A 25,580-nucleotide genomic window follows, 5' to 3' on the forward strand; every position below is an offset into this window, starting at 1 on the left:
TGAGCTCGGCGACATCGCTCTTGTGCTGGTCTACTAATCGGCGGCGCTCAACATCGAATTCTTCCTTCATCAAACGAAGCTAAAAAAGACACTTATTGTTGCCGTTGGTCGTCTTATAATAGCAGCGAAAGAATTCAGTTGAATACGATGTATTATCCCTTTTACCTGTCGCTGGAACTTATCGTCCTCAGCTCGCAGTTTCCTCTTGAATATTTCTATCAGCGTGTCCATATCGGCGAAGACAGACCTTACCGCGATCTGATGCTGCTCCTCCGCTGAACAGTTTTTGACCAAGACGACGAGCCTTTCCTGCTTACCCTCATCCAAGTCACGATCAAGCATCTGCATGACCGCATCCTTCCTATCAACATCTCGTTCATGGTTGTACGATATGACGCCGATATCACGTCGAAGTTGTTGAGTTTTATACGACCTACAACGTGTGGTGATACACAGTATAAAAAGGCGCTCATCTACGGACCTCATAATTCTTATCCAACTCTCGTTTATTTTGCTAGCATTGTGTTTAGAATACTTGCTTTCTCTGGCAGCAGCCCTCTTCAACTCTGCCTTCTTCAAAGCGGTAGCCCTAGCCGCCTTAGTACCGAGGTCGGGTATCATTCGCAATCAATGAGCACTGAAATTTGAACTGTAATGCTCGAACGAATTCAGGGCTGGTGCGTTGAGGAAATGCGAGAATTACTAAGATTGCAAGATGTATAATTTTATCCTCATCATACAGGTATGGGAAGCTGTCCTAGTGCTCGACAGAATTTCCTTCGATACCTCTGACTCTTCCACATTCCTCGTTATCTGTATTGGGTATAATTCTGAGCTTGAAAGGGTTTCGATGGGGTGAACTGAGACTTTTGTCAGGTGATCAGCGAAAACATGCTTTTGAGTCAATCCGATCAGTTGCTTCTTTCCCATCGTGGTGAAGTTTAATCATCGGTTGTCTTTGCTCTGCCTCGCCGTCCTCTCCCTTGGACTGGTCCTGGTAGTGTGAGTATAGTTGAACGCAGATCGATAGTGGCATCATCTCAGGCGAACTCTGTGAAGCCTGAGTACTTCCGTACGGCTTTACAAGGGGAAGATATCCCCCATAGAGCGTATCTTGATTCTCGCATGCCCGAGGACCAAGTGACGATTCAGTATTAACCCCACTTTGCCGAACAGGTTTTTACAGCGGTCTCGCCAGGTTCTGCCAGAGCTGATCCTTCCGTGGTGCGTTCCAACAAGTAGCTCAACTCTTAGACCAGAAGGCCACTTCTATGCTCGACATAAAGGGAACAGAGTAATCATCATCTCAAGCCTTCTCACTACCCTTACATTAGCAGTCGAGCATTTACTCTCAAATAGGTATCCTATTCCGGAGTCGGTGAAGCACATGTCGCAACTCGTGGGCATGCTGCAATTGCTGATGTTGGCCATGGTGTTCTTCGGAGGTAGGCCCAAGCCCCTCCCCTGCCCTCTCAAGCTTGCCGCCCTCAGACACCATGTGCGGATTTATTGGTATTCCTACGCCCGACCTCGTCAAGAACATGCAAGACAATAAGTTCACAGCTTTCTTCGCGGTCTACTTCATCGGCTCCACATTGCAAGGCGTCCTCATGAATACTGGTACTTGAGTTACCCGGACCCTAAGGGGCTTCATACCGCTCTCTTAGGGGCCTTTGAGATCTACAAAGGAAACACCTTGATCTGGTCCACGCTCCAGGCTGGCCGTTTGCCAAAGTTGAACGACATCGTTGCGGTACGTATCAGATCATTATCCCTTCGCACGCATGCCCTTACTCGTCCACTCAGGCGTTTGAGCGGCAGGGTGTCGAGTTTGCGTTCTAATGCAAGTGCCTCCTCCTCCTCGCATACTGGGTGTCTCAGTGTTGGTTGTTGTGGGCAGTATCACAGAGAAATGGGGAGACAGGTAGTATCAGAATCACCGTGATAATCAGCCCTACTAGGAAGAAGGGTTTTAGGTTCTGAGCTACTTCCTGATCTCTCATGTTGACTCTGCTATTACTATGAGGACGAATGATTACAGGACTCAAAATCATCTCGGATGAGTTCGGTATGATATGCTCCTCCCCCAAAGCGACCATCTCGAGATCCTACTGCGGCCACATCAGGCATACTTACTCTGCACCACTCACCTCTGTCGTGTTGATATACTCAATTCTCCTCTGTCGGGTTAGGGTTGTCCTTATCGAGAAGTACTATGGGAGGTACTGAGAAGTCCGATGCTTCGTCGGCATCGTTATGTCAAGTGTGCAAAAACAACGACTTCAAGTAGTACCCTTCTATTAGCCTCATCACTCATCTGCCAGGTACACTTGCCCTGCATGCAGTATGAGGACTTGTAGTCTCGAATGTGTCAATGCCCACAAGGCCAAGACCAACTGCACAGGCAAGAGGTAGCTGCGTGAGTGCAGGGCATCCTATTCGAAGTCAGGCAAGCGACCATTGGTGGAACATGTAGCTATCAATCAGTTCGATGAGAAGGTCCTGAGGCGTGGTAGGACTGGAGGGGTCTCGATTATAGATGGGCAGAATTACGTTACGGCTCACTTTTACGGTTACGCTTCAAGCCTCGTACCGTAAAACAACGGCACCGTAACGTAAACTGTAAAAAAACATTACGCTGCCCATCTATAGTCTCGATATGGTTTTTCTGACTCGGACCAACTTCAGATATCTCCCTCCTTGAGGATGCATCGTGTAAGGCACACACTGCCCAGACACACTCTCTGGAGACTCGGAATGATAATGTAGTGCAAGGGGGTCTCGAGATGACGGCATGGGGCATGTGTAGGTGAATCGCAATACTCGGTCGAAGCAACGACACGCAGCTCGCTACACGTAAGTGCTCCATAAAGAATATTTGTCCATCTTCCTCAGGTTGCGCGATCACTTGTCCAAGCGATCACCATGGACTACCTTACATCTAGTGCCTGACCTATTCCAGCTCGCTAAACGCAATAGTTCCTGCCTGAAGTACCCGGGAGGAAAGCCGATCAAGTCGAAACATCACCAGCAAACAGTTGAAGTCGGTTTAGTATTCATATGCGTTTTGAAATGGAATGATGCAGGCCAATCTTAACGAGGCTAATGCTGAGCCGACTGCTCCTGAGGACGCTTCGGCGGCCCCAGTAGCCACTACGTCACCGAATGAGTGCGCGGAGGGGACTGCTGAAACTTCGAACCAAGCCGTGAAGGAGCCGGCGCCGGCACAAGAGCCTGTGGTGCAGTGGAAGATAGAATGGCGGTTCCAAGCAGCAAAGGAAGGGACGGATGAAGTGGTCCTCAATGAAGTGTAGTAGCATCCAACACGCATCATCCTTATCGAGAGCAGGAATCTCAGATCTTCGGAAGAGACTAAAGTCGGTGATCTGCTGGAGGCGTTGGTCACCAACAAGTGGCGACGTAGGTGCTGGCCGTAATAGTCTTTTCTTATAGTAAATCTCAGGCGACTTGTCCAACACCGTACCAGAGTACATCGAGGCTGGTCCGGGAAAGGTATCGGTCTTTATGAAGGTGTGTCGGTGCCGAAGGGGACGTGTTTGGGGTATAGTCCGTATAGGTGCTAATGGCTCACAAGCCCCACACGTATCACGATGAGAGTCCCTACAACAACACCGAACAAGATCTTAGTCGCTGCAATAAGTATACCGGGCTGATGCCTGGGGTACTCCATGTGAATGTATAGGTTCTGGCCTGTGGATGTGAACAAATCTATCAAAGAGAATTTGTACTACCGTGTTGTGGTGGAGCACCCTGTATTTATCGTCACTCTCGAGCCAGCTAAGTTCCCAGTTTTGGTAGAGGACGAACAACCAATTTTGGAAGTCCAGAAAGAGGAGGCAGTGGGTTGATCATGTGATGTCGTTCGTACCTTAGTCCTTGTTATTAGCCCGCCCCCGAACCGAGCAAGCCGGAGATCAGTCTAGCAGAGGATTTGCCCCCACCGGCTCCCTCCTCTGGCAAGGGTGGTTGGCAACAGCATAGCAGCCGTAAGGGGGGGAAGGGCTTCTCTGGGAAAGGGCAGTGGACTGGTCAATACAAGGGTAAGGTGAGATGAACTCGGAGTACTGTCATCAACCACCTTAGGAGGCGGTCGCGAGTGGCAGAACAACAGCGGTAACGATGGTTGGTGGAACGCCGGGAAGGGCGGAGGTAAGACCACTTGATTGCTAGCTTCTCCATTGAGAGGTTCTCTTACAGGCAAGGGGTCAGAGTCGTGGTATTGGGGGCCTCAATATCCACCACAACCGAACGAATGGCAAGGTAGGTGTCGTCTTCACTGCCCACTCCTGTCTGGCTTATGCGACCTTTGTTATTAGGAGGCAACTGGAACGCTGGGTGGAATGCCAGTGGTGATAGCTGGGGCCCTGGTGGTAAGGGTTCCTCCAAGGGCGGCGACTGGGGCCAAGGTAAAGGCGCTTACTACAATAGCAGTAAGGGAGGTAGGGCACTGAATATTCCACGGTATAACCAGTGTTAGTTGATGTAGGTTGGTGAACTTCATTTGTGTGATAACTCTTCATCCGAGCAAGTGCTCAAACGTCTGTTCCTTACCATTTAACAACACTTGTATGTTACTTCTGCTTCTGTTCATCCATCCACTGCCTCTTGGGATTGGGTTCAAGTATCACTTACCATTCAATTCCGGAAACACGCCTCTCGAGCGATCGAGATGTTAAAGTGATATTGATTGCAATGCGAAATTGATGATATTGTAACTGGTGTAGATGGAGGTCTACATGTTCGCCGAAATCCTCAGGGCTCCTATCGTTCTGCTCAACGCGTACTCGAAACACATGGGCTCCGGCGATTTGGTTTTCACTGGACTCAACACCACCAATCAATTCCGTGCAACGAATTACAACCATCATGCTCCGGTGGTCTCATGACGGTCGGTGGCAGGGAAGACGTTCCAGACCATCAGACAATGGTCAGCTCCAGCAGAGATAAGCTGCTTACCATCAGGACTAAAGCTGAGGTCGTTGATGCATGCACTGTGACGAGGCTCCTCGGAATGGCTGCAGACCAGGCGGCCTGAGCCCATCTCCCACAGCTTTACAACGCAGCCCGTTCCGCCTGAGGGAGGGGGTTGCGTGTTAGTAGCCAACTGAAGACTAACCTGAGGCCAGCAGTCCTCCCTTCCCATCATCATGATAACACAGACATCTGAGTTCGTCCCCAGGGCCAGCCGAGACAACCCTGATGGGCTCAGGCTGCCTTAGGTCCCAGAACGTCAAATGCTTCTCCTTGCCGCCTGTGACGACTACGTTCTCATCGACACCAACAGCTAAGCAGTCGATGCCACCATGTCTCTCCCTATGGCATGTGATGCGCTTCTCGGCCCTTAGGTCGAACGTGAGCAAACACCTATCCCTGCTACCAGTGACACAGTATTGATCGTTCGAAAACAGCTTCAAGGCGTTCACCCGAGAGGTGTGTTCCTTCAACCCGCATACCATTTCCTTCGACTTCATTTCCCACACCCTCACTTCCCCTTCACCGCCTCCAGTGACGACAAAGCGACCATTGCTAGAGACAGCAAGAGAGCCGATGTCGCTAGCCCTGTTGGTCCTCCCTCGAGTCGTGGTCGTATCGATAGTCCACAGCAACGCTCCACTGTCATCATCATCAGCACAGTTCCAACTCCGCAATAGTCCGTCACGATGCCCAACTACGACGAGTCCAGCGCGACTCAAATACCCGAGGCAAGTAACTCCAGCCAAGGGGCTACTAAAAGTGGGCCGGGGTGTGAGGCGCATGATGACACTATATGAGGTCCCATCGCAACTCCAAAGAGTGACGACCCCCGAAGCGTCACCAACAGCAAATTCAGTGCTGACATCAGGCATAGGGAATGCCACAGCGTCCAGGGGAGCTACTGTGTTCTCTTGGACCAGTGCATGGGCCATATCCTTCGCTGGCCATAGCAGCCACGTACTACCCGTTGTTGAGGCACACAAGACCTGTCCCCTCCGTCCCACTGACAAGCTCACCACCGCTCCAGAGTCTATTACCACCCTCTTCAGTTGTCGCAATTCGGTCAACACACAGGAGAGAAGTGTGATACTGCCATCACCGCTGGCAGCAAGGACAACGGGAGAGTCTCCTCCAAGACCAACGTATGCCAAGGAGTGAACCCCGCCAGCACCGACCGGTCCTGAAAAGCCCTGCACGACTCTACTGCGCATCTTGACAACTGCGATGTCGCTCGAGGAGGTACCAACAAACAGGAGGTCGTAGTCTGTCGAGAAGCACAAGCACTCGAAAGATCTAGTATGTTTCCCACTAGGCGAGATGGATACCGGAGAGATGCTTTCGGCCTCATCGTTCAGTTCCCATATGGTCACATTGCCCCCACCACAGCTGGCCAGCTGATAAAGGCTTGTGTCTCGTCGTTTCACATCCTTCACGAAACCCCCTTGCACGATCGTTTTCACGGGCACTAAGGCTGCCAGAGAGCGACAAACTATTGCAAGCCCCTCCTCACAGTCCCAGACGAAGAGCCTTTGGTCCCCCATCCCACCACTACTGACCACAAACTTGTCATCACATGTGAAGGCCACAGCCGTGACCGCCTCGTCGTGCTCCTCCAGACGCAACACCAATTCCCCATCGCGCCATACAAGCACGTCTGCCCGATCACCAACGAAGCCCGCGGCAACCAGGCCACTCCCCTCTCTATTGCCAACTGCTAAACAGCTACACTTCATAGTGAAGGCCCCTGGTAGGAACACCTGAGGCTTGCCCGGTTCATCAGCAGCTTGTACATATACCGCCCCTCCCATCACACTGATGTACTCCTCCTCGCTAAACCAGGCACATAGGCTTCGACACTCATCCGAGTGGTTGGCGCCGAGTGCCCTATCGAGCTCTATATTAGACATATATGGGAGCTGAACTGACAGCTCCAGACCTCCCCTGGTCAGTCACCAACACGACAGTGACGAAAAGGGTCTAGAAAATACAGTGATGGCAACTCGAACAGAGGTATCTCCCGTAATCACAGTGAATGCTAACATGAGATCACCTAGCTACTATTCTACTTGGGAAAATTGGCTGAGGCAACTACTACTAGCTTTTATAAGTGTACAGTAATAATATTTTACCAATTTATCATCATCAAGTCAGCCCTGCTGCCTGTAACAGTATAAGCAATCTACGTTCGAACAGAAGTGACGGCCTGCTGCGAATCCGGAGCAGGGAGGGTGGCCACACACGTCATGGCAACCGTCCGGAAAAGCCTCTCAATGTCAGCGTTTTGCATCTGCGAAACATATCCAAGGTCGCCGCGAGAAAGATTCAAAACAGGTCGACTTACGAAAGGATGTTCCCAGAAACGATACCGAGGATTCTTGACCAGCTCTATGAAAGTGATCAGGAGGCCCCACGGATGCGGACGTCGGACAATCAGCCTGACCATAACCAATGAGCAGGCCGAACCGGGGAAGCACAACTCACCGCTCGAGGAGAATCCTGGCAATCTGCTCCCGTACCGATGCAACTGGGGCATCACCAAACAAGTTCCTGAGGAGGACCACCCAGTAGTAGTACTAGCAAAACCTTGACACCTTCCCAGGCCTACAGGATGAGACAGCTGAAGTAGTGAGTGTGGGAGTTGGGGAAACGCAAAAAGTTCACGATAGTTGAGAGGAACACGTATCTGCCACCACAAGCAAAGAGTCCCGCCAGCAGCCGCAGAGCAAAGGAGCCGACCTTCCCTCTGGATCTAGATGACAAGCCAAAAACATCAACATCTCCACTTGGACGTTGCCGCCCACTTTAACGGCTTGCTCATACGTCGGGCATACAATAGGTAGGCGAATGCCAATGTACCTTTCCAACGTGAGTGATACCAATCGTGGAGCTACACTATCCGCTATTACTCCACAAGGGCCGTCATCACTGTGTGGTTGTACCCTACCGGACCTTGCAAGCGCTTCTTTAGCGCCTCTAAAATCGATCGATCGCGGACCTCTACGTACTCGTCGATGATCTGCAGAAGGCCCGCTCGCTCCAACACGGTGGTCTCCGGCAAGAGGATCTACGTAGCACGCATGCCCAACTAAGAGATAGCTGCGAGTGATGGCCTTACCCTGGGTGTTATCCGGACGTCCGGGAGAGTATCCACTTGGAGGTCCAAGGAGAAGGGGTCAGGCAGCTTCATCCCTCTAGGGAATGCACACAGTATCATATTCTTGGCTTGAACCTGAAGTTACTCTCGCGGTGCAGAGTAGCACAGGAGGGAGTCCACTTACGCAGTTATCAGGAAGCTCACTGACGAGACCAAACTGGAAGTCTGAGAGGAACTCAGGATAGTCTTCCTGGATCGCAGTCATCCATATCTTCAGTAGACCAGTGTAGAGGACCTTTACCGGCTCTGGCACCTACCACACCTTTGTCAAATCCCAATAATGTCCCCCTTGTCCCCTCATCACCTTTAGAGCAAGACCATCCTCAAGCGGCCTCTCCTTGCTATTAGCTAGATAGGGTTCTATAAACCGAAGTAGCTGCTGAATGAGTCGGGATGCGGCCAACCAACCTCGCTGACCACGGACATGCATCTGACCATTGCCAATGTGGGCATGCGTGCTAGAGGGAATAACCACATACCAGACGAGGAAAGAACTTGTCATCAGTCAGAAGAGCTGCCCAACCGAAAACGAACTGTGGTATCTGCCCTGGGCCGACCCAAGAGAGGGTCTTCGCGAAGGCGGATAAAATAGCACACAAGTATCTGGCAGCAGAAGAAAGGCATCCCATAGTTCAGCAGCTCGAACCGAGAGCATAGCTGTGTGCTAGGGAAGGGTGACCTACTTCTCACTAAGAGGGTCGATGGGCTGAGGACCACGCAAGGCTTCCTTGTACTGTACTTCTCGAGACACTCGTGCATCCAAACAGCCCTGAACTCCACGTGTTGAAGCATGCTATGCAGGGCTGACCTCACCTGGAGGAGCTCAGAGACAATCCTCGTGTAAAAGCGCTGGTTAAACCTATCGCCACTGGCGTTCGCATCGGTCCATATGTGTCGAGATACCATCTGAAACCACGGCGTCAAAATGGGCGGAGCGAAGCGATTCATGTTGCGGAGAATAATCGATATGCACCAGTACCTCCAGAGCCTTGTGGAGCATCCTGATAGCATTGTACTCCACCATGGTAGACACTGCCGCAGGGCCATCCTCTTCCTCCGAAGGCCGGGTGGGATCCAGAGTGAGAAGAACCTGACATTCTCATCGATCGTCGTCTGGGGAAAAATACTTACCACTAGCGAAGCGAAGCAGTCTATTGCATCGAACTTCAACGCACTATCATGAGTGGGTTTCCTGAACAAAATAGTAGACTACCATTCCACGCTCAAATCTTACTCAGGATGTTCACTATCCATATTGGCCTCGACGGTCTCCTTGGAAGCCAGATCGATGACATGCTCAATCACCACAGCCAGGAAGCTCGAAAACCAGCTGGGCTGATCGTTGCTCCCAACAGGGCGCCCCTGATACCAAGAATAACCAATCACGTCACTATTGACGCCTAGTACCTTCGAGATGAAGTACTCATTGAGGTAGTCGATTTTCAGGCGCGCCAGCGCGTCCTTAGTGGTGGGCAGCTCACAGGGAAGATTGAGCTCCTTAGAGGTCTTCTTTCTCCACACGTCGAATGCCTCAACATACGATGCCTTGGTACTCTCAGGCACCTGACCACAACATCGATACGCCTGAGCTGACATGACCAACTGCACATACATTCTCCACCAGTGGCTTGGTACTACTAGGGGGCTGTAACTGTGATGACGGTGGCACCTACATCAAAGGTCTCAGAGCTGGGGTCAGGACGGAACGCCTACGTGTATCGCGAGGTAGTGAATGGCCTCTGGCGGTACAGCATTCTGTGGTGCCTTGTTCAACGTCAGTGCCTGTAGGGGGGTAGAACCCAAGCAATGACCCTTCTTAAGAAAAGCAGGACCAGAACACTACCTTTCTATATTGTAGTACCCTCTCCGGGTATAGAACCTGGGCCGAATGCTTGCACGCCTCCACGAACTGTGCCGTCGCCATAGCCAACTGCTTCTCCAACGTACTCTGCCCACCATACAGTACGCAGACCCTCAGCCCCCTCCCGCCCCTCCTACCAAGTGCGATCCAGGCTGCTGCATCTGCTCTCTAAGGCGAAGACCAATCCTCTGAATGACCTCTATGGAATGCACCCAGCTCTGTACTGTCGATATGCGCATCTTATTCAGGACCAGCTGGAGGAAGGTAACCTGCCAATCACAGCGGCGCAGTCCTCAACAAGCCTTCTCAAGCTGCCCTCGGTACATTACCACAAACATAGTGTTCTCTGGGGTATTGTACTCCGTCAGAAGCCTTTGGAGGATCGTATCAACTTCCGACTCCTTCACCAAGGAGTAGCGGATCACACCGCAGAGGGCCAGCTGGAGGGCCTGCCTCTGAGCCTCCGTCGTTGGGACATGCGTTTGCCCACTGAACACAGAAAAACAAGGCAATTTCGTGGCGAGTGACAGATTCCACATTATTACTCTATAGTGTGGCCCAGCAACTTCCTATGCAATAGCTCTACACAGAAGGCCAACAGTGGCGTCTGCACTACCCGCAATGCCGTGTCCTCATTCGAGGCCCCAACAGTTTGCAATACCACACCTGGACCAACAGTGACTGATCGAGATGGTGGGGGGGATAAACTCTACCAAGCATGGCCAAGTGGAGCTCCAGACGGACATGTGCTTCCGTGACGTGACTCTGAGACCACTGGAGTTGTTGTTTGATCGCTACTGCCGCTGCCGCCTAATACGATGATAGCATGCGCCCAGCGTGGAGGGGCCCACTCTCTCCACCTACATCAGTCTTGGTCTTTTCGGCCAGCACGTTTACTCCAACGTACATGGCAGCCAACTGCTCAAACTTGCGGTTCATCTCCTTCAACACGTGAGACACCACCACTGTTGCCAGGGCCGGGTCGTGCTTGAGGATCTCATCGAGGTTCCTCAACAACAACTACATTCAAGACAAACGATTCCCTCACACGGTAGGCTGCTGCTCTACACGGCCAACTACCTGCCATCCAGTGAGACCAGCATTCAAGGTACCAGCCTCTTCTGAGGGCGTGTTGAGGCTGCAGAGCCCGACCAAGGCATAGAAGCTGTCCAGTTGTGGTCGTTGCGTATCGCTTATCTCTGGCATGGTCAAGACCTACAGTGTGATGACGCTCAGGTGTCATCGAGTGGGGGCCATAACATGCCACTACTCTCTCATTAGTAGCCGCGCGACCGATGACCTCCTCTAGACCAGTGGTAAGCAGGATCCTAGTGAACCGCCAAACTTTCCCTTGAGGTCCCTCTGCGGGTGATGACTCAAGCTGATGGACCGCGCCCGAAGCCTGAGGGGAAGCCTGTACGACAGTACATCGAGTTACTCTACCTGTGCATGTAGTTGCTTCACGATGCTCTGGACTTGAACCAGTGATGGTAGGGCTGGTGGCTGAGGACCGCTGGGCTGCATCTACCACATACAAGCTCACATACTAGGCATGCGGTGCCTGCCCTACTCCTGGTGGTGCTCCTACGATTCTGCGTTGCATATTATCCGCCGGCATCGCTCCGCTCATCGGAGGGGGCACACCGCCCATGGCCGGGGGCTTCACTTTTGTCAAGAAGTCGCGATAAACCTGAACAGCATCCAGCCACTCTCGGCGAGCCGTGTACACGCATTCGCGCCCCACATACCCTCAGCTCTCTAGCCGGCAATGGTCCGGCTCCTGGTCGCAAGCTGCTGGGAAGCGACTCAGGCCAGGTCCCACTAACATCGTAGAACTCTGAGTCCACGAACTGCGGACCACTAGTGCCATACTTCTCCCTGTGCATACGCCGAGCCTCATAGGCCTACCACACCAACAGCCCATCGTCTCTCCAGCAAGAAGCCCTAGACTCACCGGCTGGAAAACTAAGTCTATCTCCTTGACCGCCCTCTCACACACAATCTTCTCTATCAGCTGGCAGCCCAGGTCCAAGTTGTCCGCAGTGACCGTAGATATAACCTGCGTATCATAAGCCTGTACCCTTCCCATGGGTCGCCCTAAGATTCCCACCTGCTCGATGAGAGCGTTCTCCTGATAGTCCTGCGGCGGAGCAGCATTTCCAGGATTGAGGAGAGCCTTGAGGTGATTGGTCAGTGACAGGCCAAGAGGCTCCCTAACATCAACAGTCTTCGACGCCCCCCCCCAGGATGAGCTCAGTACTACCGGCAAGTGACCAGCGCCAGTGACCCAGCCAAGTTGGAGACCATCAGCTGGCCTGCCTTCCTCACCACGTCCTCCTCTGGCTCCATCGCCAAGTCCTTCAACACGACCTGCTTGGTCGTTAGAGTCGCTATTGATACACTGCGCTCGACCACTGATCAACGTTAAGTGAGTACCACCCTACACCACAGCGGCGAGCCTACCTGCGTTGACGATATCCCTGATGGCACGGTCCATAGCTAGAGGCACGATTGGCTTCAGCTTGGGCTGCAGACGGAAGAGCTCCACACTGGGGTCTATGATCACCAAACTCGGCAGGCTAGGGAGGATGAACCCTTCATTCTCTCCAGCCACCTGGGCCACAGAGCCCGGCCCTTGTGCCACGAAGGAGTTCGCGGGCTGCAAGGACGCCACTGAGGGTACAGGTATTGGATGCATGCCAATGGGTCGCTGAGCCGCTGAGGGTGGTGGGGCCATCCTTGGCTGGGGGAACGTGGGAACTGCCTGCGCTGATGCTGCTGCCTGTTGGCGTAGATTAGCCATATTCATAGCATCAGCAATGCGTTGGGAGAAGTCAACTTGGGGTGTGGGGCCTCCGGGATGTCCTGTTGCTGGGGGCACGCCAACTCCTGGCCGCGGAACCGGCTCTGAACGACCCAGTGCAACGGCAGCGATCGGATGGGGGGCCTTCGAGATATCCGACGAATCTAGCAGCGACCGAATCTTGTCACGCGCCACGAAATTATCATAAGCCCGACCTTTAGGCATACTCCTCCCTGCCAAGAGTTCCGTCTTTTTATACTCTCGGAAGGACGGAGACAACTCCAACTTCTTCGCCAGAAGCTCTATCTCGAACACCAAGTTGGTGCGAAGATTCGGTATCTACCACAATGGCCCTTCCCTCTGCATGCCCCCCATCACCACTGTTACATCGTGGATCTCCGCAAGCAGGCTAAGCTGGGCATTACTCCAAGGGTTCGGCGGCCTGTATGTCCGTGAGTCCTTGAGAGACTCCAAAATTTTACACGCCAGGGGAAGAGTGGCCGTGAGCCGTCCGCTAGAGTAGGAGTCCAACAACAACTGCTTCAGATCGAGATCCCTGACCTTCAGGGCCCGGTTCCGACCGATGGTAATCTGAAGAGGGGCCCCTCAGGGTGAGGCAAAGTACTTCATAAGAACACCTACGCAGCCCAGCCAGTGGCCTAGGTTCTTAAGGGCCGTCCTATGAGCTGGCGATACCACCGCCATGTCTAGAGCATCATCCGCAAGAAGCAAATGTAACAGTGTGAATGTGCTCTGTGTGACCAAGTCAATCAGCTTGTTCTGGCCTAGGGCGTCCAAGAACTGAGGGAAGGCTCATTGATACAGTACTACAGCAAGGCTGCGCTACCCGCAAAAACAAAGGCTGCAGGTTGACCTCTTTCGCTACACGGCTCTTCACCATATACATCGAGAGCCACTGCAGGTACTCAGGCTTGAGACTCTGAGAAAATCAACATCCCTTGCAGGGGTTGAGATGCTGCTCCGTTGGCACCTCTCTGAGCTCAGCCGCCTTCTCCCCAAGATTCAGCGGAGTGAGAGCGTTGAAAGTCTGCATAGTGAGATCACAAAACCAGTCGGGAGGAATGGATATACCAGCCATTGCCTAAACGGGCCGCTGTCCCAGCACGACACATGATTCACTTCATCACCTTTTCGTCGGAGAGTAGCCGATCAACGGGGACTATAACAGGCTGCGGCGACGCCGGTCGCTGCTGAGGAGCACTAGTCTCAGGCGCGCCACTGTTGCTTTTGGGAAGAGCAGCAGCAGGCTGAGAAGTGATGATGAACTCGCGACCGTTCCGTAGTATACTACCATTTCTCTACGAGGTGGAGGCATAGGCTTGCCAGCCTTGAACGCAGCAACTCTAGCAGCATGGAGCTCCCTCTCCTCCTTTTCCTGCAGTGGTGGGGGGTAGAGCTCAGGAGTAGGAACTAGGAATACACCCTGCAACATGGAGTAGTCAAACACTGGCTTGTCCCGGGCCCCAGGGGGCATGGCGTTGAGCAGCTTAACCAGATACCTGAGTTGAAGTGATGAGGGGCTCGGAAGCCCAGAGGGGTAGTACTCGTAGTAATCTGGGTAGCAGCTCTTGAACTGAGGCCCTACTCCTCGCTCAGCCACCAAGGCAGCACAGAGCTGCGGCCAACGAGCTATACGGTCCAGGAACTGCTCTATGATAAGCACCTAGAGGGGGGGAGATGTAGCTGAGAAATGTAAGAAGTGTGGTAGTACACCAAAGCGGAATAACCGAGAGTACGGCGGCCTCTTGAGAGAATCTAGGATGACTCTCATGCAGATCTGCAAGGGCGTGTACCTACGACACGAGTTACCCCTCGCTACTCCCCCTGCTACTACTACTCTTTCGTGTCTAAAATGACCTTTTTGTGGACCTGCGAGACCAAATCAAACCGTAGCAGTTGTCCGATCAACTCCGCAGTGATCCGAAGCTCGTTCGAGGGGTACCTAGTGAAAGATATCTTTTTCACCCGTGAGGCACGCGCTCAACCTCAAGATACTCCCTAGTACCTCGTGATGAACCTAAGCTCATCGCACAGATTCACAATAGTGTGCTCAAAGATCTGACGGTTCGTCGGGCGCTTCCCAACATCAGGTTCGCGTGAGAATTCCAACATCATCTGAATGCAACCAATTCGTCCCCTTTGCCTATCTTTCGCCTTCCCTACGTTGACCAAGTCTTGTGTACTCATCTCTCCGTTGTAAAGCCGATTAAACAGCTTATTAACGGTGTCCTCGAGAAGGTTCGAAGAGCTCTGGTCCGACGGTGGATCCGACATGACGATGATGCTGATGCTTCCACTGAGGGGTAGTAGTACAGCCGCAAAAATGCTGTTTTCACTCTCCCATCACCACCGCCCGCTCCCCAAAATGAGTAGAGCACACTCGGAAGAACTGTGGTCTCCAGTCTGAACTCAAAAAATGTTGACAAAAAAAGCCAAATGCATGCATTTAGGTCAAAAAGAATTTTAGTGCAAATTTCAGATGTGCGAGAAACAACCACAGTGCTCCGAAACAGTCTATTGAGGTCGACTCCGTCAATGGTAAAAGTCTTCAAGGTGTAGGCCGATTCGTGTTCACTCACGAAGGGCACTAGTCGGGCATCTTGCTGAGGTAATCACAGAAGTTCACGTGGATTCATGTACAAGATAAATCTGCTCTCGCGGGCTAAGGAGGCAGGCTCGATCATATTCCCTCGAGAAGCTGTTCTTCCTTGTTGGCAAGTTCGACACATTACAATTCTGCTAGTCGCAGATGTTGTATCTATTGCTAGGAATCTAGTTGGTTGATTGCACATGGACTACAAGTAAAGCTGAAGCAGCGGGCCTAACTCTTCTGAGGCCTGGAGTAACTGCCGAATTGCACATTGGGGAAGTCACTAAGGATGAGTGTGCTTCTGTTTCGTCTGCCCTGCTATTTCCCAGTAGCAGTTCGAATGCCGTTGGCTCCGTGGACTAGCAAGAGACGGTCAACGAAGGGGGTACGTGTAGTGGTGGCTTGGGGAGGAAGCTGTTGCTAGCGCTGTGTTGAGGTTGGAGACGCCCAACCCTACTGCGTGCCGTTCCTTGAATCTAGTTCCCGACCATGGAGGCATTGGTCTTCATGTTGTGACTTATGTCAGGAGGATGGCCTTGCAGTTGGGCCACCATCAGATTGAGAAGCGGCAAGCCGTAGTCTTGTGAAGGGCTCCATCACAGTATTTAGCGCTGATGCAGCTCCGGTTAATACGGCTGATGCGGAGTTGAATACTGCTGTGAATATACGGGCGAGTTCACGTGCGGGCTCAGGTCGTGGAGGGGAGGTTATTGGAAAGTCGCTGGGCGCCGTTGGGGGTTCAGTGATACGTCCTTGAACCTTGATGTGGGAGTGAACAAGTTCTTTGTGGGGGATAGGAGGGGGGGAGAATTCGAGGCGATTAGAGTTCCTGTCGAACTGCCAAATTCAAATCGAAGGTCAGATGTGGTCCTCTTGAGAGGACATTATGTGGGCACAATGAAATTCCGTACTGCTGGTTACTTGTTTACCGTCCTTTTCCCGCATCGGGAGTGGGAGTGGGACCTGGAGCTTCCATCAAACTAGGAAGGGAATACGTATGATGATCGTCGTCCTTATTACGGTTGATTTCACAAACACTTCGTAGTTGCCTAGTGTTCGAGTGGTTCAATTCGAGGAATTTCAATGCTATTCTCAGTCGCCCATCATGAGTGAGGAAGCGGCTACTGAATTGGCGTCGCGAGTCGAAGGTTACGTTAGTCTTAGTGAGGACGAGGCTGACCCCGAGGCTGCCTTGCTGGCCCCACCAGAGACGGACTACGGCGTTGAGGAAGAGCAAGATGAGCAAGATGTCATCAGTCCTGGGGTAGAGGGAGAACTGGAGGAGGCCCCTGCTGAGGTGGATAGTGGGGTAGTACAGCCCTTGAAGAAGGCTCCCACTCGAGCTCGACGGAAGAGGAATCGAACTCGGAATAGGAATGGGGATGGCGTCTCATCATTACAGCCGCCTCCACCACCGCCACCGCCTCCTCCGCCCCCACCGCCACCACCGCCGCCGCCTCCTCCTCCGCCACCACCGCCACCCCCGGGCTCAGCTGAGGCTTTACAGACTGATGAAGCACTTACTGCGATGGCTGGTGGTTACTCGCCCTTCCGTTATAGAGGAGCCGGTCAGCCGTTGTCAGTGGCGTTGGTGAAAAGCATCAAGTATCGTGTTCTGGTAATGAGATGTGAGACTTCGATGACGGTCATCTGCCCAGTGAGGATGCATATAGAGGTCTCCTTACCGAGGAAGCCCGCCGGCTCATCGGTACCATTGGACCATGCCGCTGTCTGTCGCCAAGCGGTGTCTTTTTTCCGGGCCCATCTAGGTCCAGAGAGAACCCTCTGTGCTCATTGGATCCCCAAGGGCCCGGCTGCTGGGGTCATTGAAGTGGCAATACAACTCATCCAACCAACAGACGGTAGCCTCTTCCCGAAGGATGAAATCTTAGCGGAGCGAAACATCGGCATTGACCCCGAGCAGCTACTGGTCACTGGTATTGCTAGATTGGACTCCTTCGACCGCTCAGTTCAGTCGTCGCCGCGGTCCTGGGGTTCCCTTGGTGCTGTCGATTCAGTAGTATTCGCGGTGCCGTTGTCCTGGGAGCCCGAACTACGCACGGTCCCCCCTGGGCATCAGGTCGACACGAGGAGCGTATGGTGGCGAGGGCTACTGGGAGGAGGTTGTCGCGGTCGTATCAAGACCGTTTACCTGCATGGTTATCTGCCTCAACCACAGCACACTATAACGTTTAATAAAATATGGTCCACTGAGGTGGCCGTCCTCATCTGCTGTACTACCACCCCAGTTGACGCCCTTAATCTGGCCAACGTCTTGGACGGCCGCCTTCTATCGGGGTGGGGGCCCAACCGTCAGAGGCAGATGTTCCCTATGAAGGCCCAGCCAGTGGACTTCGCTGCCTTCACTAAGCATCAAGGGAAACTGCCAGACTGGATGGTAGCAATGTATTGCTTCGCTTCACATAGTCGTCGTCTTCCAGGCCCTTCCACTTTCCCCGACGCCTCCCGATCTGTCTCCACCCCCTGCCTTGGCCCATCCTGAGCCACCGCCACCCCCAGGGTATCAAGCCTCGATGGTCCCTCCAGCAGGTGAGCGGGAGGAGCAGACCATGTGATCTGCATTGTGGAGAGTCAGGTTCTCTCGGGGCCGCCAAGAGTAAGAGCGCATGGGCGGTGCCAGCAGCTGTTGTCCATGCCCATGAACACCAACAACAGAGCAAACAACAGAAGGTGTCCTTCTCAGTGCGGCCTCATGTGCTCTCATCATCGTGTCAGCCATCATCCGAGCCAAGGGCTGTGGCGGCTCCGACCAAGGTGGACCCCGACGAGGGTCTTCCTGAGCCCCACTGGCCATATACTAAGCCCGTCTGGGCTGGCTTTGCGATAGAGTGGGTTAACGAGGAAAGATGGTCACGAGATTTCTTCCCTGTCAGGCCCGTAGATCTGTCGGCCCATTCCACGGTCCTCAAGTCCTTAGGGTTCCGCGCGCCCCCGCCTCGGCAACAGCAGAATCCCGCCCCCTCGGCCCCGACAGCAGCACACAAGCGACGGAAACGATGAAGATGATGATGATGATGATGATGATGATGATGATTGAATATTGGTCTTAGTGATGACGACGGTGTGCTCTTTCTCATCCCCCTCACTAACATATTGGAGTTTCATAACTAGAAGGCTATATATTTTTCTTCCTATGCCTCGCCACGCGGTTCTGTTTCGTTGGTTCCTCCTTCCTCCTCCTCCCCCTCCTCCTGCTCCTACTGGGGTGTCTGTGCAAGTCCGGTCTTCGTGCCTTTGATTGAATGAGAGTAGTAATACTGATGAGTAGTAGTAGGATTACGCTTCACCTAAGAGATGCCCCTGCATCATCAGCCCCACTGCCCATCACCACCATCAACTCGGAGGCTTCCTCTCCGACCAACCGTCTCATGCAGTATATCCTCATCAGTTGTTGTGCTGTAGTTAGTCAATTTGGGAGTAGGTTGGCTTAGATGAGGCCCCTCTTCTTACGGCACCGGCCCGGTGGGATGTTGTATCGCCATGCGCCCCCTCTGTGGGTGGCAGCGGCTCATACACCAACTCTCGCGCCTATTTCCTGCAAGCTGAAGAGGAGTTTCACCACTGGGAAGGAGACCTTCGATGCTGTACTGGAGGATGTGGCAAGGCGGAAGGCGACTAACACAGGGGTTGGGGACACACCAGAGGACGTGCCTGATTGTGAGGAGCCTCCAGCAGAGGAGGAGGAAGGTGGGAAGGTTTGTGTCGGTTGACCAGCTCAGTTTCTTGCCTTGTTATTAGAGGTTATGCAAGTGCTGGATATCGATGACGATGAGATGCGGCAAATTGCCAAGAAGATGCCCCTCTCTGATCGAACTGTCCAAGACGTCCGTGCAGAGCTGCAAGCCAGGCTGGACGGCCAAGTCTCGAGCTCAGCGGGAGCTGAGCTCGTGCCTGACGATGATGACGCTGGTCGGTGGGTTGGGGCTTAGGGAATAGGCAGGTTTTTGGTCAGGCAGCGAGGACGACGTCAGTCCGGAGGAGTTGGTGGAGGATGAGGAGGAAGAGCTGACGCCGGCACAGCGATTTTACTTGGAGAACAAGGACAGGCTTCTTGAGAGGGCCACTAGCTACTATATGGACAAGGCCAAGCAGGAGGAAGAGGAGGACCCTGTAGGGAGGGGGGGGGGGAGGGGGTGTGTGACGTGTCACCGCTCAGCTGGATGTCAGGATGGGGTGGTGGACTCCTGGAGGTTCTATAGGGACCCGGTGGTCCGACCACCGAAGGGCCACATGTGGAACTATAAAGACTCTGGTCGGGACAGTCTTCCTGCGGAGGAGTACGAGCCTATCCAGTTCACCGTACGTAGGCTTATTGGACACACGGAGAGGCATCGATGGTTGTTAGGAAGGGGAGATGCCCACAGTTGAGCAGATCACTCGACTGCTCCAGGATGAACAGGTACGAAGGCCCCTCTCATAACATCGTCACTTCGGTTTCTCTAGGCCCTTGATATCACTGTTGTCGATCTCGATCTGGTTGGTCGTCGAGACGTGGGCCTGTGGGCAATCATAGCCACTGTCCAGTCGGGAGGTCATGGGCGTCGATTGGCTTCTCTCTGTACTCGAACGGTCGACGAGTTGAAGGTAGTAATGGGCACGGGTCTCGGAGCTAGCCATGGATCAGATACCAGGAGTGATGACATCGATGAACGGGCGGAAAGCGGACGATTGGGTCATAGCTCGAATGGGGGCCATCGTCATCCATCTCATGACCAAGACTAGAAGGGAAACAGTGAGTGTCTAGTCCATCGCGATGACTCGCCCCTCTAGCGTCTTCCAGATGAATCTTGAAGCCCTTCTTATGAGGCCCCACGACTGGATGGGACCAGAGGACTTCCCGCAGTATCAAGACTTCTGGGATGGTGAATCGTTTCGATCGGTGGTAGTTGGCTACTCTTTGGCAGGTTCGGAGCCGCCTGACTTCGTACTCCGCTCCCCCAAGGGCGTTACGGCAACAGTAGAGGATCAGGAAAAACTCTTGGAGGCTTTCGACGACAAGACAGATTATGATGTGGAACGGAGATTGGAGATCGGTCGCTTAGGAGGTGACAGTGAAGATGAAGAAGTGTCACCATGCAAAAAAAAGAGTTGACGTTTCGGTCTGGACCTACTGTGCTGTGTTCCTGAGAGGTATTGACTGATATTATTCAACCAAAAGAAACTCAAATGTTCAGTTGGAGGATAGAAGTAGGGGATGTTTATAGAACGAATCTGATATCGAGGAGTCGATGAAAGCAATGCTCAAGTCCTATCTTCGAGCGAGGGTCAGAAATGATAACTCGAATGATGCAACATGGTGCAGTGATGAGATGATGGCACGTAATTATGGTAGTGGATAATATACACTGTGCGCGTATAATATGGGAAAATGGTCTTGTGCGGTGACAGAGTTGTCAAATCTGAGCACGCTTGTTCTGTACAAATTGAATTTGATAATCATTAAAATCAACCCCCTTCTTGATTACTTGTAGTACGATTTCATTATTGCGTTACAGTTTGCTCTGATCCTGCGGTACAGGTAATCACCATCTTTGAGAATGGTCAACCACAACACAAATAGCAAATGATCATCTTGCATCTTTCTCCCCAACACCTCGTACACGGAGGCCTGATAGGCCGGGACCAGGCTAGTGTCCGAATGGGAATTAGCTCAGTACTGGTCTTCAGGATGGAAGCTAGTCATTTTCCGAAAGACGCCCACTCTCTCAATACAATCATTCCAATGAATAGGGAGCCCGATGAGAATTTCTCGTGTAAAAGTGTCCTTACTGCATAACGCAATAGGAAAGAGTAGCAGAGACGCGTAGGCAAGAATAAGTCTGTGTACTTTACTCTGATCAATTCCGATAGTTCGCAAAATCCAGCTGGTTAGAAGGGCTGGGAACATCGAATGATAGAGAACTTGCGCCTACCGCTGAGACGGCTGTTGTTGTAGTAATAATAATGTTGCAGTAGAGAAGAATTAGCATATTCAACAGAACAGTTTTGAGATCGGGCACTACTGCGACCGTAGTATGACATCGAAACAGATATCAAAACGTCAACAATCGACAACATTTTGATGTGTGCTCCCATGCAGCAACGTCAACAACAGCAGCCTTACTCCTCAAAACTGTATAAGCGTCCAGTAGACATCAGCCAGCCGAGGCGGCGGTAGCAGTCGAAACAAAAGTGCGAAAGATATGATGCAGTGGTGATAATAGTACAGGGCGAAAAACATGATAATAGCAGCAAGAGCGGGTTAACCATCTTCAACCGTATGAACGACGGTGCACAAACGACGACCAAAAAGTCAGAGGTCTACGTGAACCAGTGAGTAGTCGCACACCAGACTTTCAAAAGCGATCGCCATCATATTGCATATCCTGAAATCGAAAGAGTGGCGAGTTTGGTAGGAAAGTTATTGCACTCACCGTTCGTCCTAAAATCCTCAATTAAATCATCCACCCGATGCAGTTTGGAAACTGCATAGATACTTCACAAGTCAACGTTGTCGTACGACCGTTGACTTCAACATCCCAGACAATCAGTGTTTGACCATTCATAAAACTCTCCCGTATAAGCGACTCCTCGATTCATTCACTGTGAATGGCGATACACAAAGCAACGGACACGACAGACCAGCAGCTGACTGTATATTAGCAGAAGCATGAGATCCAAGACGGCCAGCAATAACAAACGTGTCCGAGGCTAAGTAAGACGCTTAATAATAAGGAGTGGGAAAACCCCTCGAAAGCTGGGTAGAAGACGATAACTATGCAGTAGGCAAAGACTGGACTTTTGCAACGGTATTGTCCGCGTCGTTACCGAACAGTAAAAGATACTCATCTGATGATCTCCCTTAAGGGACTATTGAGCAAAGCGCCTTGCTTCACAAGCAGTAGTGGGAGACTACGAGACGGGTCGGTCTTGGGACGCAGTTACAGGATCGAGACCAGTAAGACCGAAGACCAGGACCGCCATACGTAATGCGAGGACGAAGATATCGAAGACACACTCCCACTGCAGTAACGGCAACCCGACTAAGGTTCCTCCCAAAGATACTGGTCACCGCCAATACCTTTGGTTGATGCAGTGATGATGGAGTATTGAAGTATACTATAGACTAGACTGGATAGTAGAACATGTTCAAGTAGCGATACTTTACTACTGTACCAACTAGTTTACGCGTCACCAGTGGTGGTAGTAATAGACATATCAATGATGATGATGATCGCAACAACAAGAATACAGCCATCAGCAGTCCTTCCACAGGGCGGCGCTGCTGTACCTCCTCCCCCACTACATAATATAGAACGCCTTCTTTAATGAAAGTAGCGATGGCGCCCACAACGACGAGCAAGAGAGGACTTCTTAGGCAGCTTGTGGAGGCTGGTTGATCTAGTCGTATAAAGGTAGTCCACGTCAATGTTATGATCAATCTCAACCTCCTGGTCGCCGATCGCCGCTCCAACAGCGCGCATAAAACTAACATCATAATATGCACAAGCACGATATATCTAAACTTACGTTGAAACATGGTGACAGCCGCTGGGGGTGTTACACTGTAGATCAAAACACAGCGCACGATTGCCAACCTCGACTGCCCAACTTTCAGAGTCTGCGAATGCTGTAACCTTCGTATTTCTATTCAGCTCGAGTATCTAGACCGACACGAGTTACCAAAGGAGTGGTATGGTAAGAGGCAACCTCTGATGGATTTCGATCGCCCTTCCGGACATAGCAAAGAATCGCTGCCTTGTCCGCAGGAATAACACACCAACGCAGACTCCACCGCTTCAAATGCAAACTCTCTTTCCACAACAAACCTGATGAAGTCCCATCAAGTAGATGCCCTGAACGAATCACTACTACCTTCAAAGAGTGGGGGGTCACCACCAGGGCAGTTGATGACCGTGTCCAAGTCACTGGCCCAGCTGACAGTACGAGCCTTGCGGGCCGTGATTTCAACTGGGGTACGCTCGCGGCAGCCCCCACAGCAAGCTTGACAGCCTACTTGAAATGATACGAATTGGAAATGTGATGGTATTAGTAGTACTATTTTCAGAAGGAGTTGTGGTCGAATTCGAAAGCCAGCTTTGGGAGCGAAACATGGTGCGATTCGGCGGAGGCGGTATTGGACGAAATTTTGAAGGCGGTGAAAACGACGCTGCCAAGACAGAATCCCCCACAGAGAGCGATAAACACGAAACGAATTTATGCAAAAACAATGACAATTTTCTCATAGTCTCAAGCCCAAAGATAAGCATGTTATTCGAAGTCTTTAACGACAGTCGAGTTGAAGCAGCACCATCTAGCGCTCCGTCGACTGATGTGCGGTAGCAGGGCGATGACGATGGACCTGCCAAGGGCCTCAATACGATTCGGGGAGGGAGTAGGCCGACCTAGTCCTCGTCCTCATCCTCGTCAGGTGTATGGGGGTGCCTTACTGGTGGCCTCTCGCGATAACGGGGAGGCTGCAACGACAACGATCAAAATGATCCTTCGAGTAGACCTAGACTTACATTGGGAGGGTTCTTGCTGAGCAGGAATGTCTGGGCAAAACGCTGGCCGCTGAATACCCCAACAAGGCCAGCACCAGTGACCAACACCCATACCTTGGGGCTCAGGGAGTAACGGATGGTCTGCATATTGGTGTGGAAGAGGACGCCAGTCCCGGGGGGCTGAAAAGCGACCACAGCCTTTGGCCCTTCCTCGTCGAGCAGCTGCCTACAGAGCGTGGCACGGCTACTCCCAGACGTGGGGGCCTTGGTCTCGTCCACTTATACACCGCTGCTTCTACCTGGTTACGAACCGCTTGTAGTGCCATGCTATAGTAGAACTGAATGCGGCGGAGAACGCACAACTTTCGACTGTCACTCGAAGTCAACTTGCCTTTCTTGCGAATCTTGACACCTCCCCCCGGTTTCCAAGGATTAACGACGGTGTGAAAATTCACTGCTTTTACTACGAGGGGCTGCGCTGGTCAAGCACTGAAGGATGCGGCCAAGTCTAGGGCCTCCGCGAAACCGGCGGCGCCTTCGAGTAGCAATACGAGAATATATACTATGTATTTTTTCTAGAGCAGCACTAGTCTCAGTAGGCAGTATAGGAGTATGTCTGCGACCTCAGCAGCTTCTCAATGAGCTCTCAAGCTCAGCTTTGTGTACTGAAATCAATTCACGCGTATTTAGGCTCGGCCGGAAAGCCCCCCAGACCTCCAAGAGTCGAGACACATCCATACTACTATATACTATGGAGTACTCGTTATGAAGGGAAGTTCCAATCGATTTTGGGAAGCCAGCCTGTGCTTCGAACCGAATGCCATGCGTTATAGTTCGAGTTTTAACTTTATTTTGGTCACGACGAAGTTGCACAAATTTTTGTCAATTTCCTGACTTTTCCCGACGTCGGAGGAGCTCCCGGCGGCCCCTCCTGAAGATACTCTAGCCTGTCAGTTCAACGCCTTCCGACCACGGCTGCCAGACTATGATTGGGGGCTCGAAGAGGGGACTCAAGCTGGGCCTAGGCGAGGTCAAAAAGAAGGAACGCCTCATCCCACTGAGGGCCAAGGAGGGAGCAGGAAAGAGCTTAAATGCTGATTACCATGAAGTGAAGATGAAGACAACAGAGAAAGTGCAGGCAATCTATGATGGGGTCAACTCCTTGCACTGTGGAGGAGGAGGGGGTTCATGAGGCAGCGCCCCCACCGAAGAAATCGACGCCCTGGAGGGGTGAATGCTTGACTGTTGGCAGTGCCTTGAACGTTGCTGGGGCAAGTCAGTCTTCTATTGCTCAACAGCTGAGGGAGTGAAGCTCCCGTCGGATAAGGGGTGTGAATTTGAACTAGGTGGAGATGACGAGGGGGCCGACCCCAAGGTGATCAGGAAGGCCGAAGGATCTTTAGTAGTGTGGACAGCTGCACAGGTTGCCGGGACTGCCGAGGAGGGCAACAAGACGTCGAAGGTGAACGTTACGAGGAAGAAAACTGAGCAGGCTTTGCAGGAGCAAGTGAGAAGTTAGTTTTAGTATTAAATTAATACTAAAGCTAATTTCTCATTGAATCAATACTATACAGAATATCGATGTTAGTATATGATGGTGGTGATAGTAGGTGAGCTCACGGCCCGTTAGTTTTCCTAGGTATTTTTTAACT

General features: G+C 52.1%; 10 protein-coding genes across 10 annotated transcripts in view; 6 read left to right on the top strand and 4 right to left on the bottom strand.

The window, feature by feature from the left end:
• The window catches only part of Pmar_PMAR005155 (conserved hypothetical protein), a gene marked incomplete at both ends in the record, with an annotated part of 1,656 nt that extends 1,035 nt beyond the window's left edge, over nucleotides 1-621 (bottom strand). Inside the window, 4 exons of the mRNA XM_002786408.1 lie at nucleotides 1-79; nucleotides 166-275; nucleotides 318-433; nucleotides 482-621. Coding sequence (XP_002786454.1) covers nucleotides 1-79; nucleotides 166-275; nucleotides 318-433; nucleotides 482-621 — 445 coding nt within the window. The remainder of the gene's footprint in view (nucleotides 80-165; nucleotides 276-317; nucleotides 434-481) is intronic.
• A 323-nt stretch (nucleotides 622-944) lies between these two features.
• On the top strand, nucleotides 945-2,143 carry Pmar_PMAR005156 (Selenoprotein T precursor, putative). Its single transcript, XM_002786409.1, has 8 exons — nucleotides 945-997; nucleotides 1,045-1,151; nucleotides 1,199-1,294; nucleotides 1,360-1,445; nucleotides 1,492-1,620; nucleotides 1,668-1,753; nucleotides 1,807-1,924; nucleotides 1,977-2,143. The coding sequence occupies exons 3-7, from the start codon at nucleotides 1,272-1,274 to the stop codon at nucleotides 1,840-1,842; spliced, it is 360 nt and encodes a 119-aa protein (XP_002786455.1). The 5' UTR covers nucleotides 945-997; nucleotides 1,045-1,151; nucleotides 1,199-1,271; the 3' UTR covers nucleotides 1,843-1,924; nucleotides 1,977-2,143.
• A 72-nt stretch (nucleotides 2,144-2,215) lies between these two features.
• On the top strand, nucleotides 2,216-2,411 carry Pmar_PMAR005157 (conserved hypothetical protein; the record flags this gene model as incomplete). The annotated part of the gene is made up of 2 exons (XM_002786410.1): nucleotides 2,216-2,286; nucleotides 2,325-2,411. Coding segments are annotated over 2 exons (158 nt in total), but the record flags the coding sequence as incomplete, so codon positions are not given.
• A 666-nt stretch (nucleotides 2,412-3,077) lies between these two features.
• On the top strand, nucleotides 3,078-4,515 carry Pmar_PMAR005158 (hypothetical protein; the record flags this gene model as incomplete). Its single annotated transcript, XM_002786411.1, has 10 exons — nucleotides 3,078-3,310; nucleotides 3,359-3,420; nucleotides 3,464-3,531; nucleotides 3,578-3,660; nucleotides 3,704-3,860; nucleotides 3,908-4,061; nucleotides 4,105-4,170; nucleotides 4,219-4,281; nucleotides 4,338-4,460; nucleotides 4,508-4,515. 10 exons carry the CDS (start codon nucleotides 3,078-3,080, stop codon nucleotides 4,513-4,515), a joined length of 1,017 nt encoding a protein of 338 aa, XP_002786457.1.
• A 370-nt stretch (nucleotides 4,516-4,885) lies between these two features.
• On the bottom strand, nucleotides 4,886-6,902 carry Pmar_PMAR005159 (wd-repeat protein, putative; the record flags this gene model as incomplete). The annotated part of the gene is made up of 2 exons (XM_002786412.1): nucleotides 4,886-5,094; nucleotides 5,138-6,902. 2 exons carry the CDS (start codon nucleotides 6,900-6,902, stop codon nucleotides 4,886-4,888), a joined length of 1,974 nt encoding a protein of 657 aa, XP_002786458.1.
• A 272-nt stretch (nucleotides 6,903-7,174) lies between these two features.
• Nucleotides 7,175-15,108, bottom strand: Pmar_PMAR005160 (ccr4-not transcription complex, putative; the record flags this gene model as incomplete). Its single annotated transcript, XM_002786413.1, has 43 exons — nucleotides 7,175-7,282; nucleotides 7,337-7,430; nucleotides 7,477-7,542; nucleotides 7,601-7,678; nucleotides 7,732-7,851; nucleotides 7,902-8,059; nucleotides 8,111-8,224; nucleotides 8,274-8,402; nucleotides 8,454-8,579; nucleotides 8,629-8,752; nucleotides 8,833-8,918; nucleotides 8,963-9,055; nucleotides 9,129-9,239; nucleotides 9,281-9,341; nucleotides 9,384-9,511; nucleotides 9,557-9,712; nucleotides 9,762-9,818; nucleotides 9,863-9,931; nucleotides 9,993-10,097; nucleotides 10,148-10,279; nucleotides 10,340-10,499; nucleotides 10,556-10,676; nucleotides 10,724-10,820; nucleotides 10,875-11,030; nucleotides 11,091-11,225; nucleotides 11,281-11,412; nucleotides 11,454-11,534; nucleotides 11,581-11,700; nucleotides 11,759-11,914; nucleotides 11,965-12,069; nucleotides 12,121-12,223; nucleotides 12,274-12,424; nucleotides 12,474-13,152; nucleotides 13,201-13,404; nucleotides 13,456-13,614; nucleotides 13,661-13,753; nucleotides 13,805-13,915; nucleotides 13,962-14,081; nucleotides 14,126-14,497; nucleotides 14,546-14,627; nucleotides 14,708-14,776; nucleotides 14,840-14,949; nucleotides 14,998-15,108. The coding sequence occupies 43 exons, from the start codon at nucleotides 15,106-15,108 to the stop codon at nucleotides 7,175-7,177; spliced, it is 5,742 nt and encodes a 1,913-aa protein (XP_002786459.1).
• Nucleotides 15,109-16,518: 1,410 nt separating this feature from the next.
• Pmar_PMAR005161 (hypothetical protein) lies at nucleotides 16,519-18,000 on the top strand (the record flags this gene model as incomplete). Its single annotated transcript, XM_002786414.1, has 2 exons — nucleotides 16,519-17,822; nucleotides 17,866-18,000. Exons 1-2 carry the CDS (start codon nucleotides 16,530-16,532, stop codon nucleotides 17,998-18,000), a joined length of 1,428 nt encoding a protein of 475 aa, XP_002786460.1. The 5' UTR covers nucleotides 16,519-16,529.
• Nucleotides 18,001-18,912: 912 nt separating this feature from the next.
• Nucleotides 18,913-22,523, top strand: Pmar_PMAR005162 (conserved hypothetical protein; the record flags this gene model as incomplete). The annotated part of the gene is made up of 11 exons (XM_002786415.1): nucleotides 18,913-19,132; nucleotides 19,184-19,354; nucleotides 19,398-19,555; nucleotides 19,613-19,744; nucleotides 19,791-19,844; nucleotides 19,889-20,029; nucleotides 20,070-20,177; nucleotides 20,226-20,307; nucleotides 20,350-20,456; nucleotides 20,650-20,773; nucleotides 22,372-22,523. 11 exons carry the CDS (start codon nucleotides 18,913-18,915, stop codon nucleotides 22,521-22,523), a joined length of 1,449 nt encoding a protein of 482 aa, XP_002786461.1.
• Nucleotides 22,524-23,829: 1,306 nt separating this feature from the next.
• Pmar_PMAR005163 (conserved hypothetical protein) lies at nucleotides 23,830-24,075 on the bottom strand (the record flags this gene model as incomplete). Its single annotated transcript, XM_002786416.1, has 2 exons — nucleotides 23,830-23,901; nucleotides 23,950-24,075. The coding sequence occupies 2 exons, from the start codon at nucleotides 24,073-24,075 to the stop codon at nucleotides 23,830-23,832; spliced, it is 198 nt and encodes a 65-aa protein (XP_002786462.1).
• Nucleotides 24,076-24,913: 838 nt separating this feature from the next.
• On the top strand, nucleotides 24,914-25,447 carry Pmar_PMAR005164 (hypothetical protein; the record flags this gene model as incomplete). Its single annotated transcript, XM_002786417.1, has 2 exons — nucleotides 24,914-25,060; nucleotides 25,181-25,447. The coding sequence occupies 2 exons, from the start codon at nucleotides 24,914-24,916 to the stop codon at nucleotides 25,445-25,447; spliced, it is 414 nt and encodes a 137-aa protein (XP_002786463.1).
• Between the last annotated feature and the right edge of the window lie 133 nt (nucleotides 25,448-25,580).

This window comes from Perkinsus marinus (genome assembly GCF_000006405.1).
Source record: "Perkinsus marinus ATCC 50983 genomic scaffold scf_1104296931384, whole genome shotgun sequence".
Lineage (NCBI taxonomy): Eukaryota > Perkinsozoa > Perkinsida > Perkinsidae > Perkinsus > Perkinsus marinus.

Excerpts from the sequence above, each read along its gene's own strand:
- Pmar_PMAR005156 (XM_002786409.1), top strand. The coding sequence starts at position 1,272 with ATGCTCGACATAAAGGGAACAGA. Across the intron at positions 1,446-1,491 it reads GGCCATGGTGTTCTTCGGAG|ACACCATGTGCGGATTTATT; the intron begins GTAGGCCCAAGC and ends TGCCGCCCTCAG. Across the intron at positions 1,621-1,667 it reads AGGCGTCCTCATGAATACTG|GGGCCTTTGAGATCTACAAA; the intron begins GTACTTGAGTTA and ends CCGCTCTCTTAG.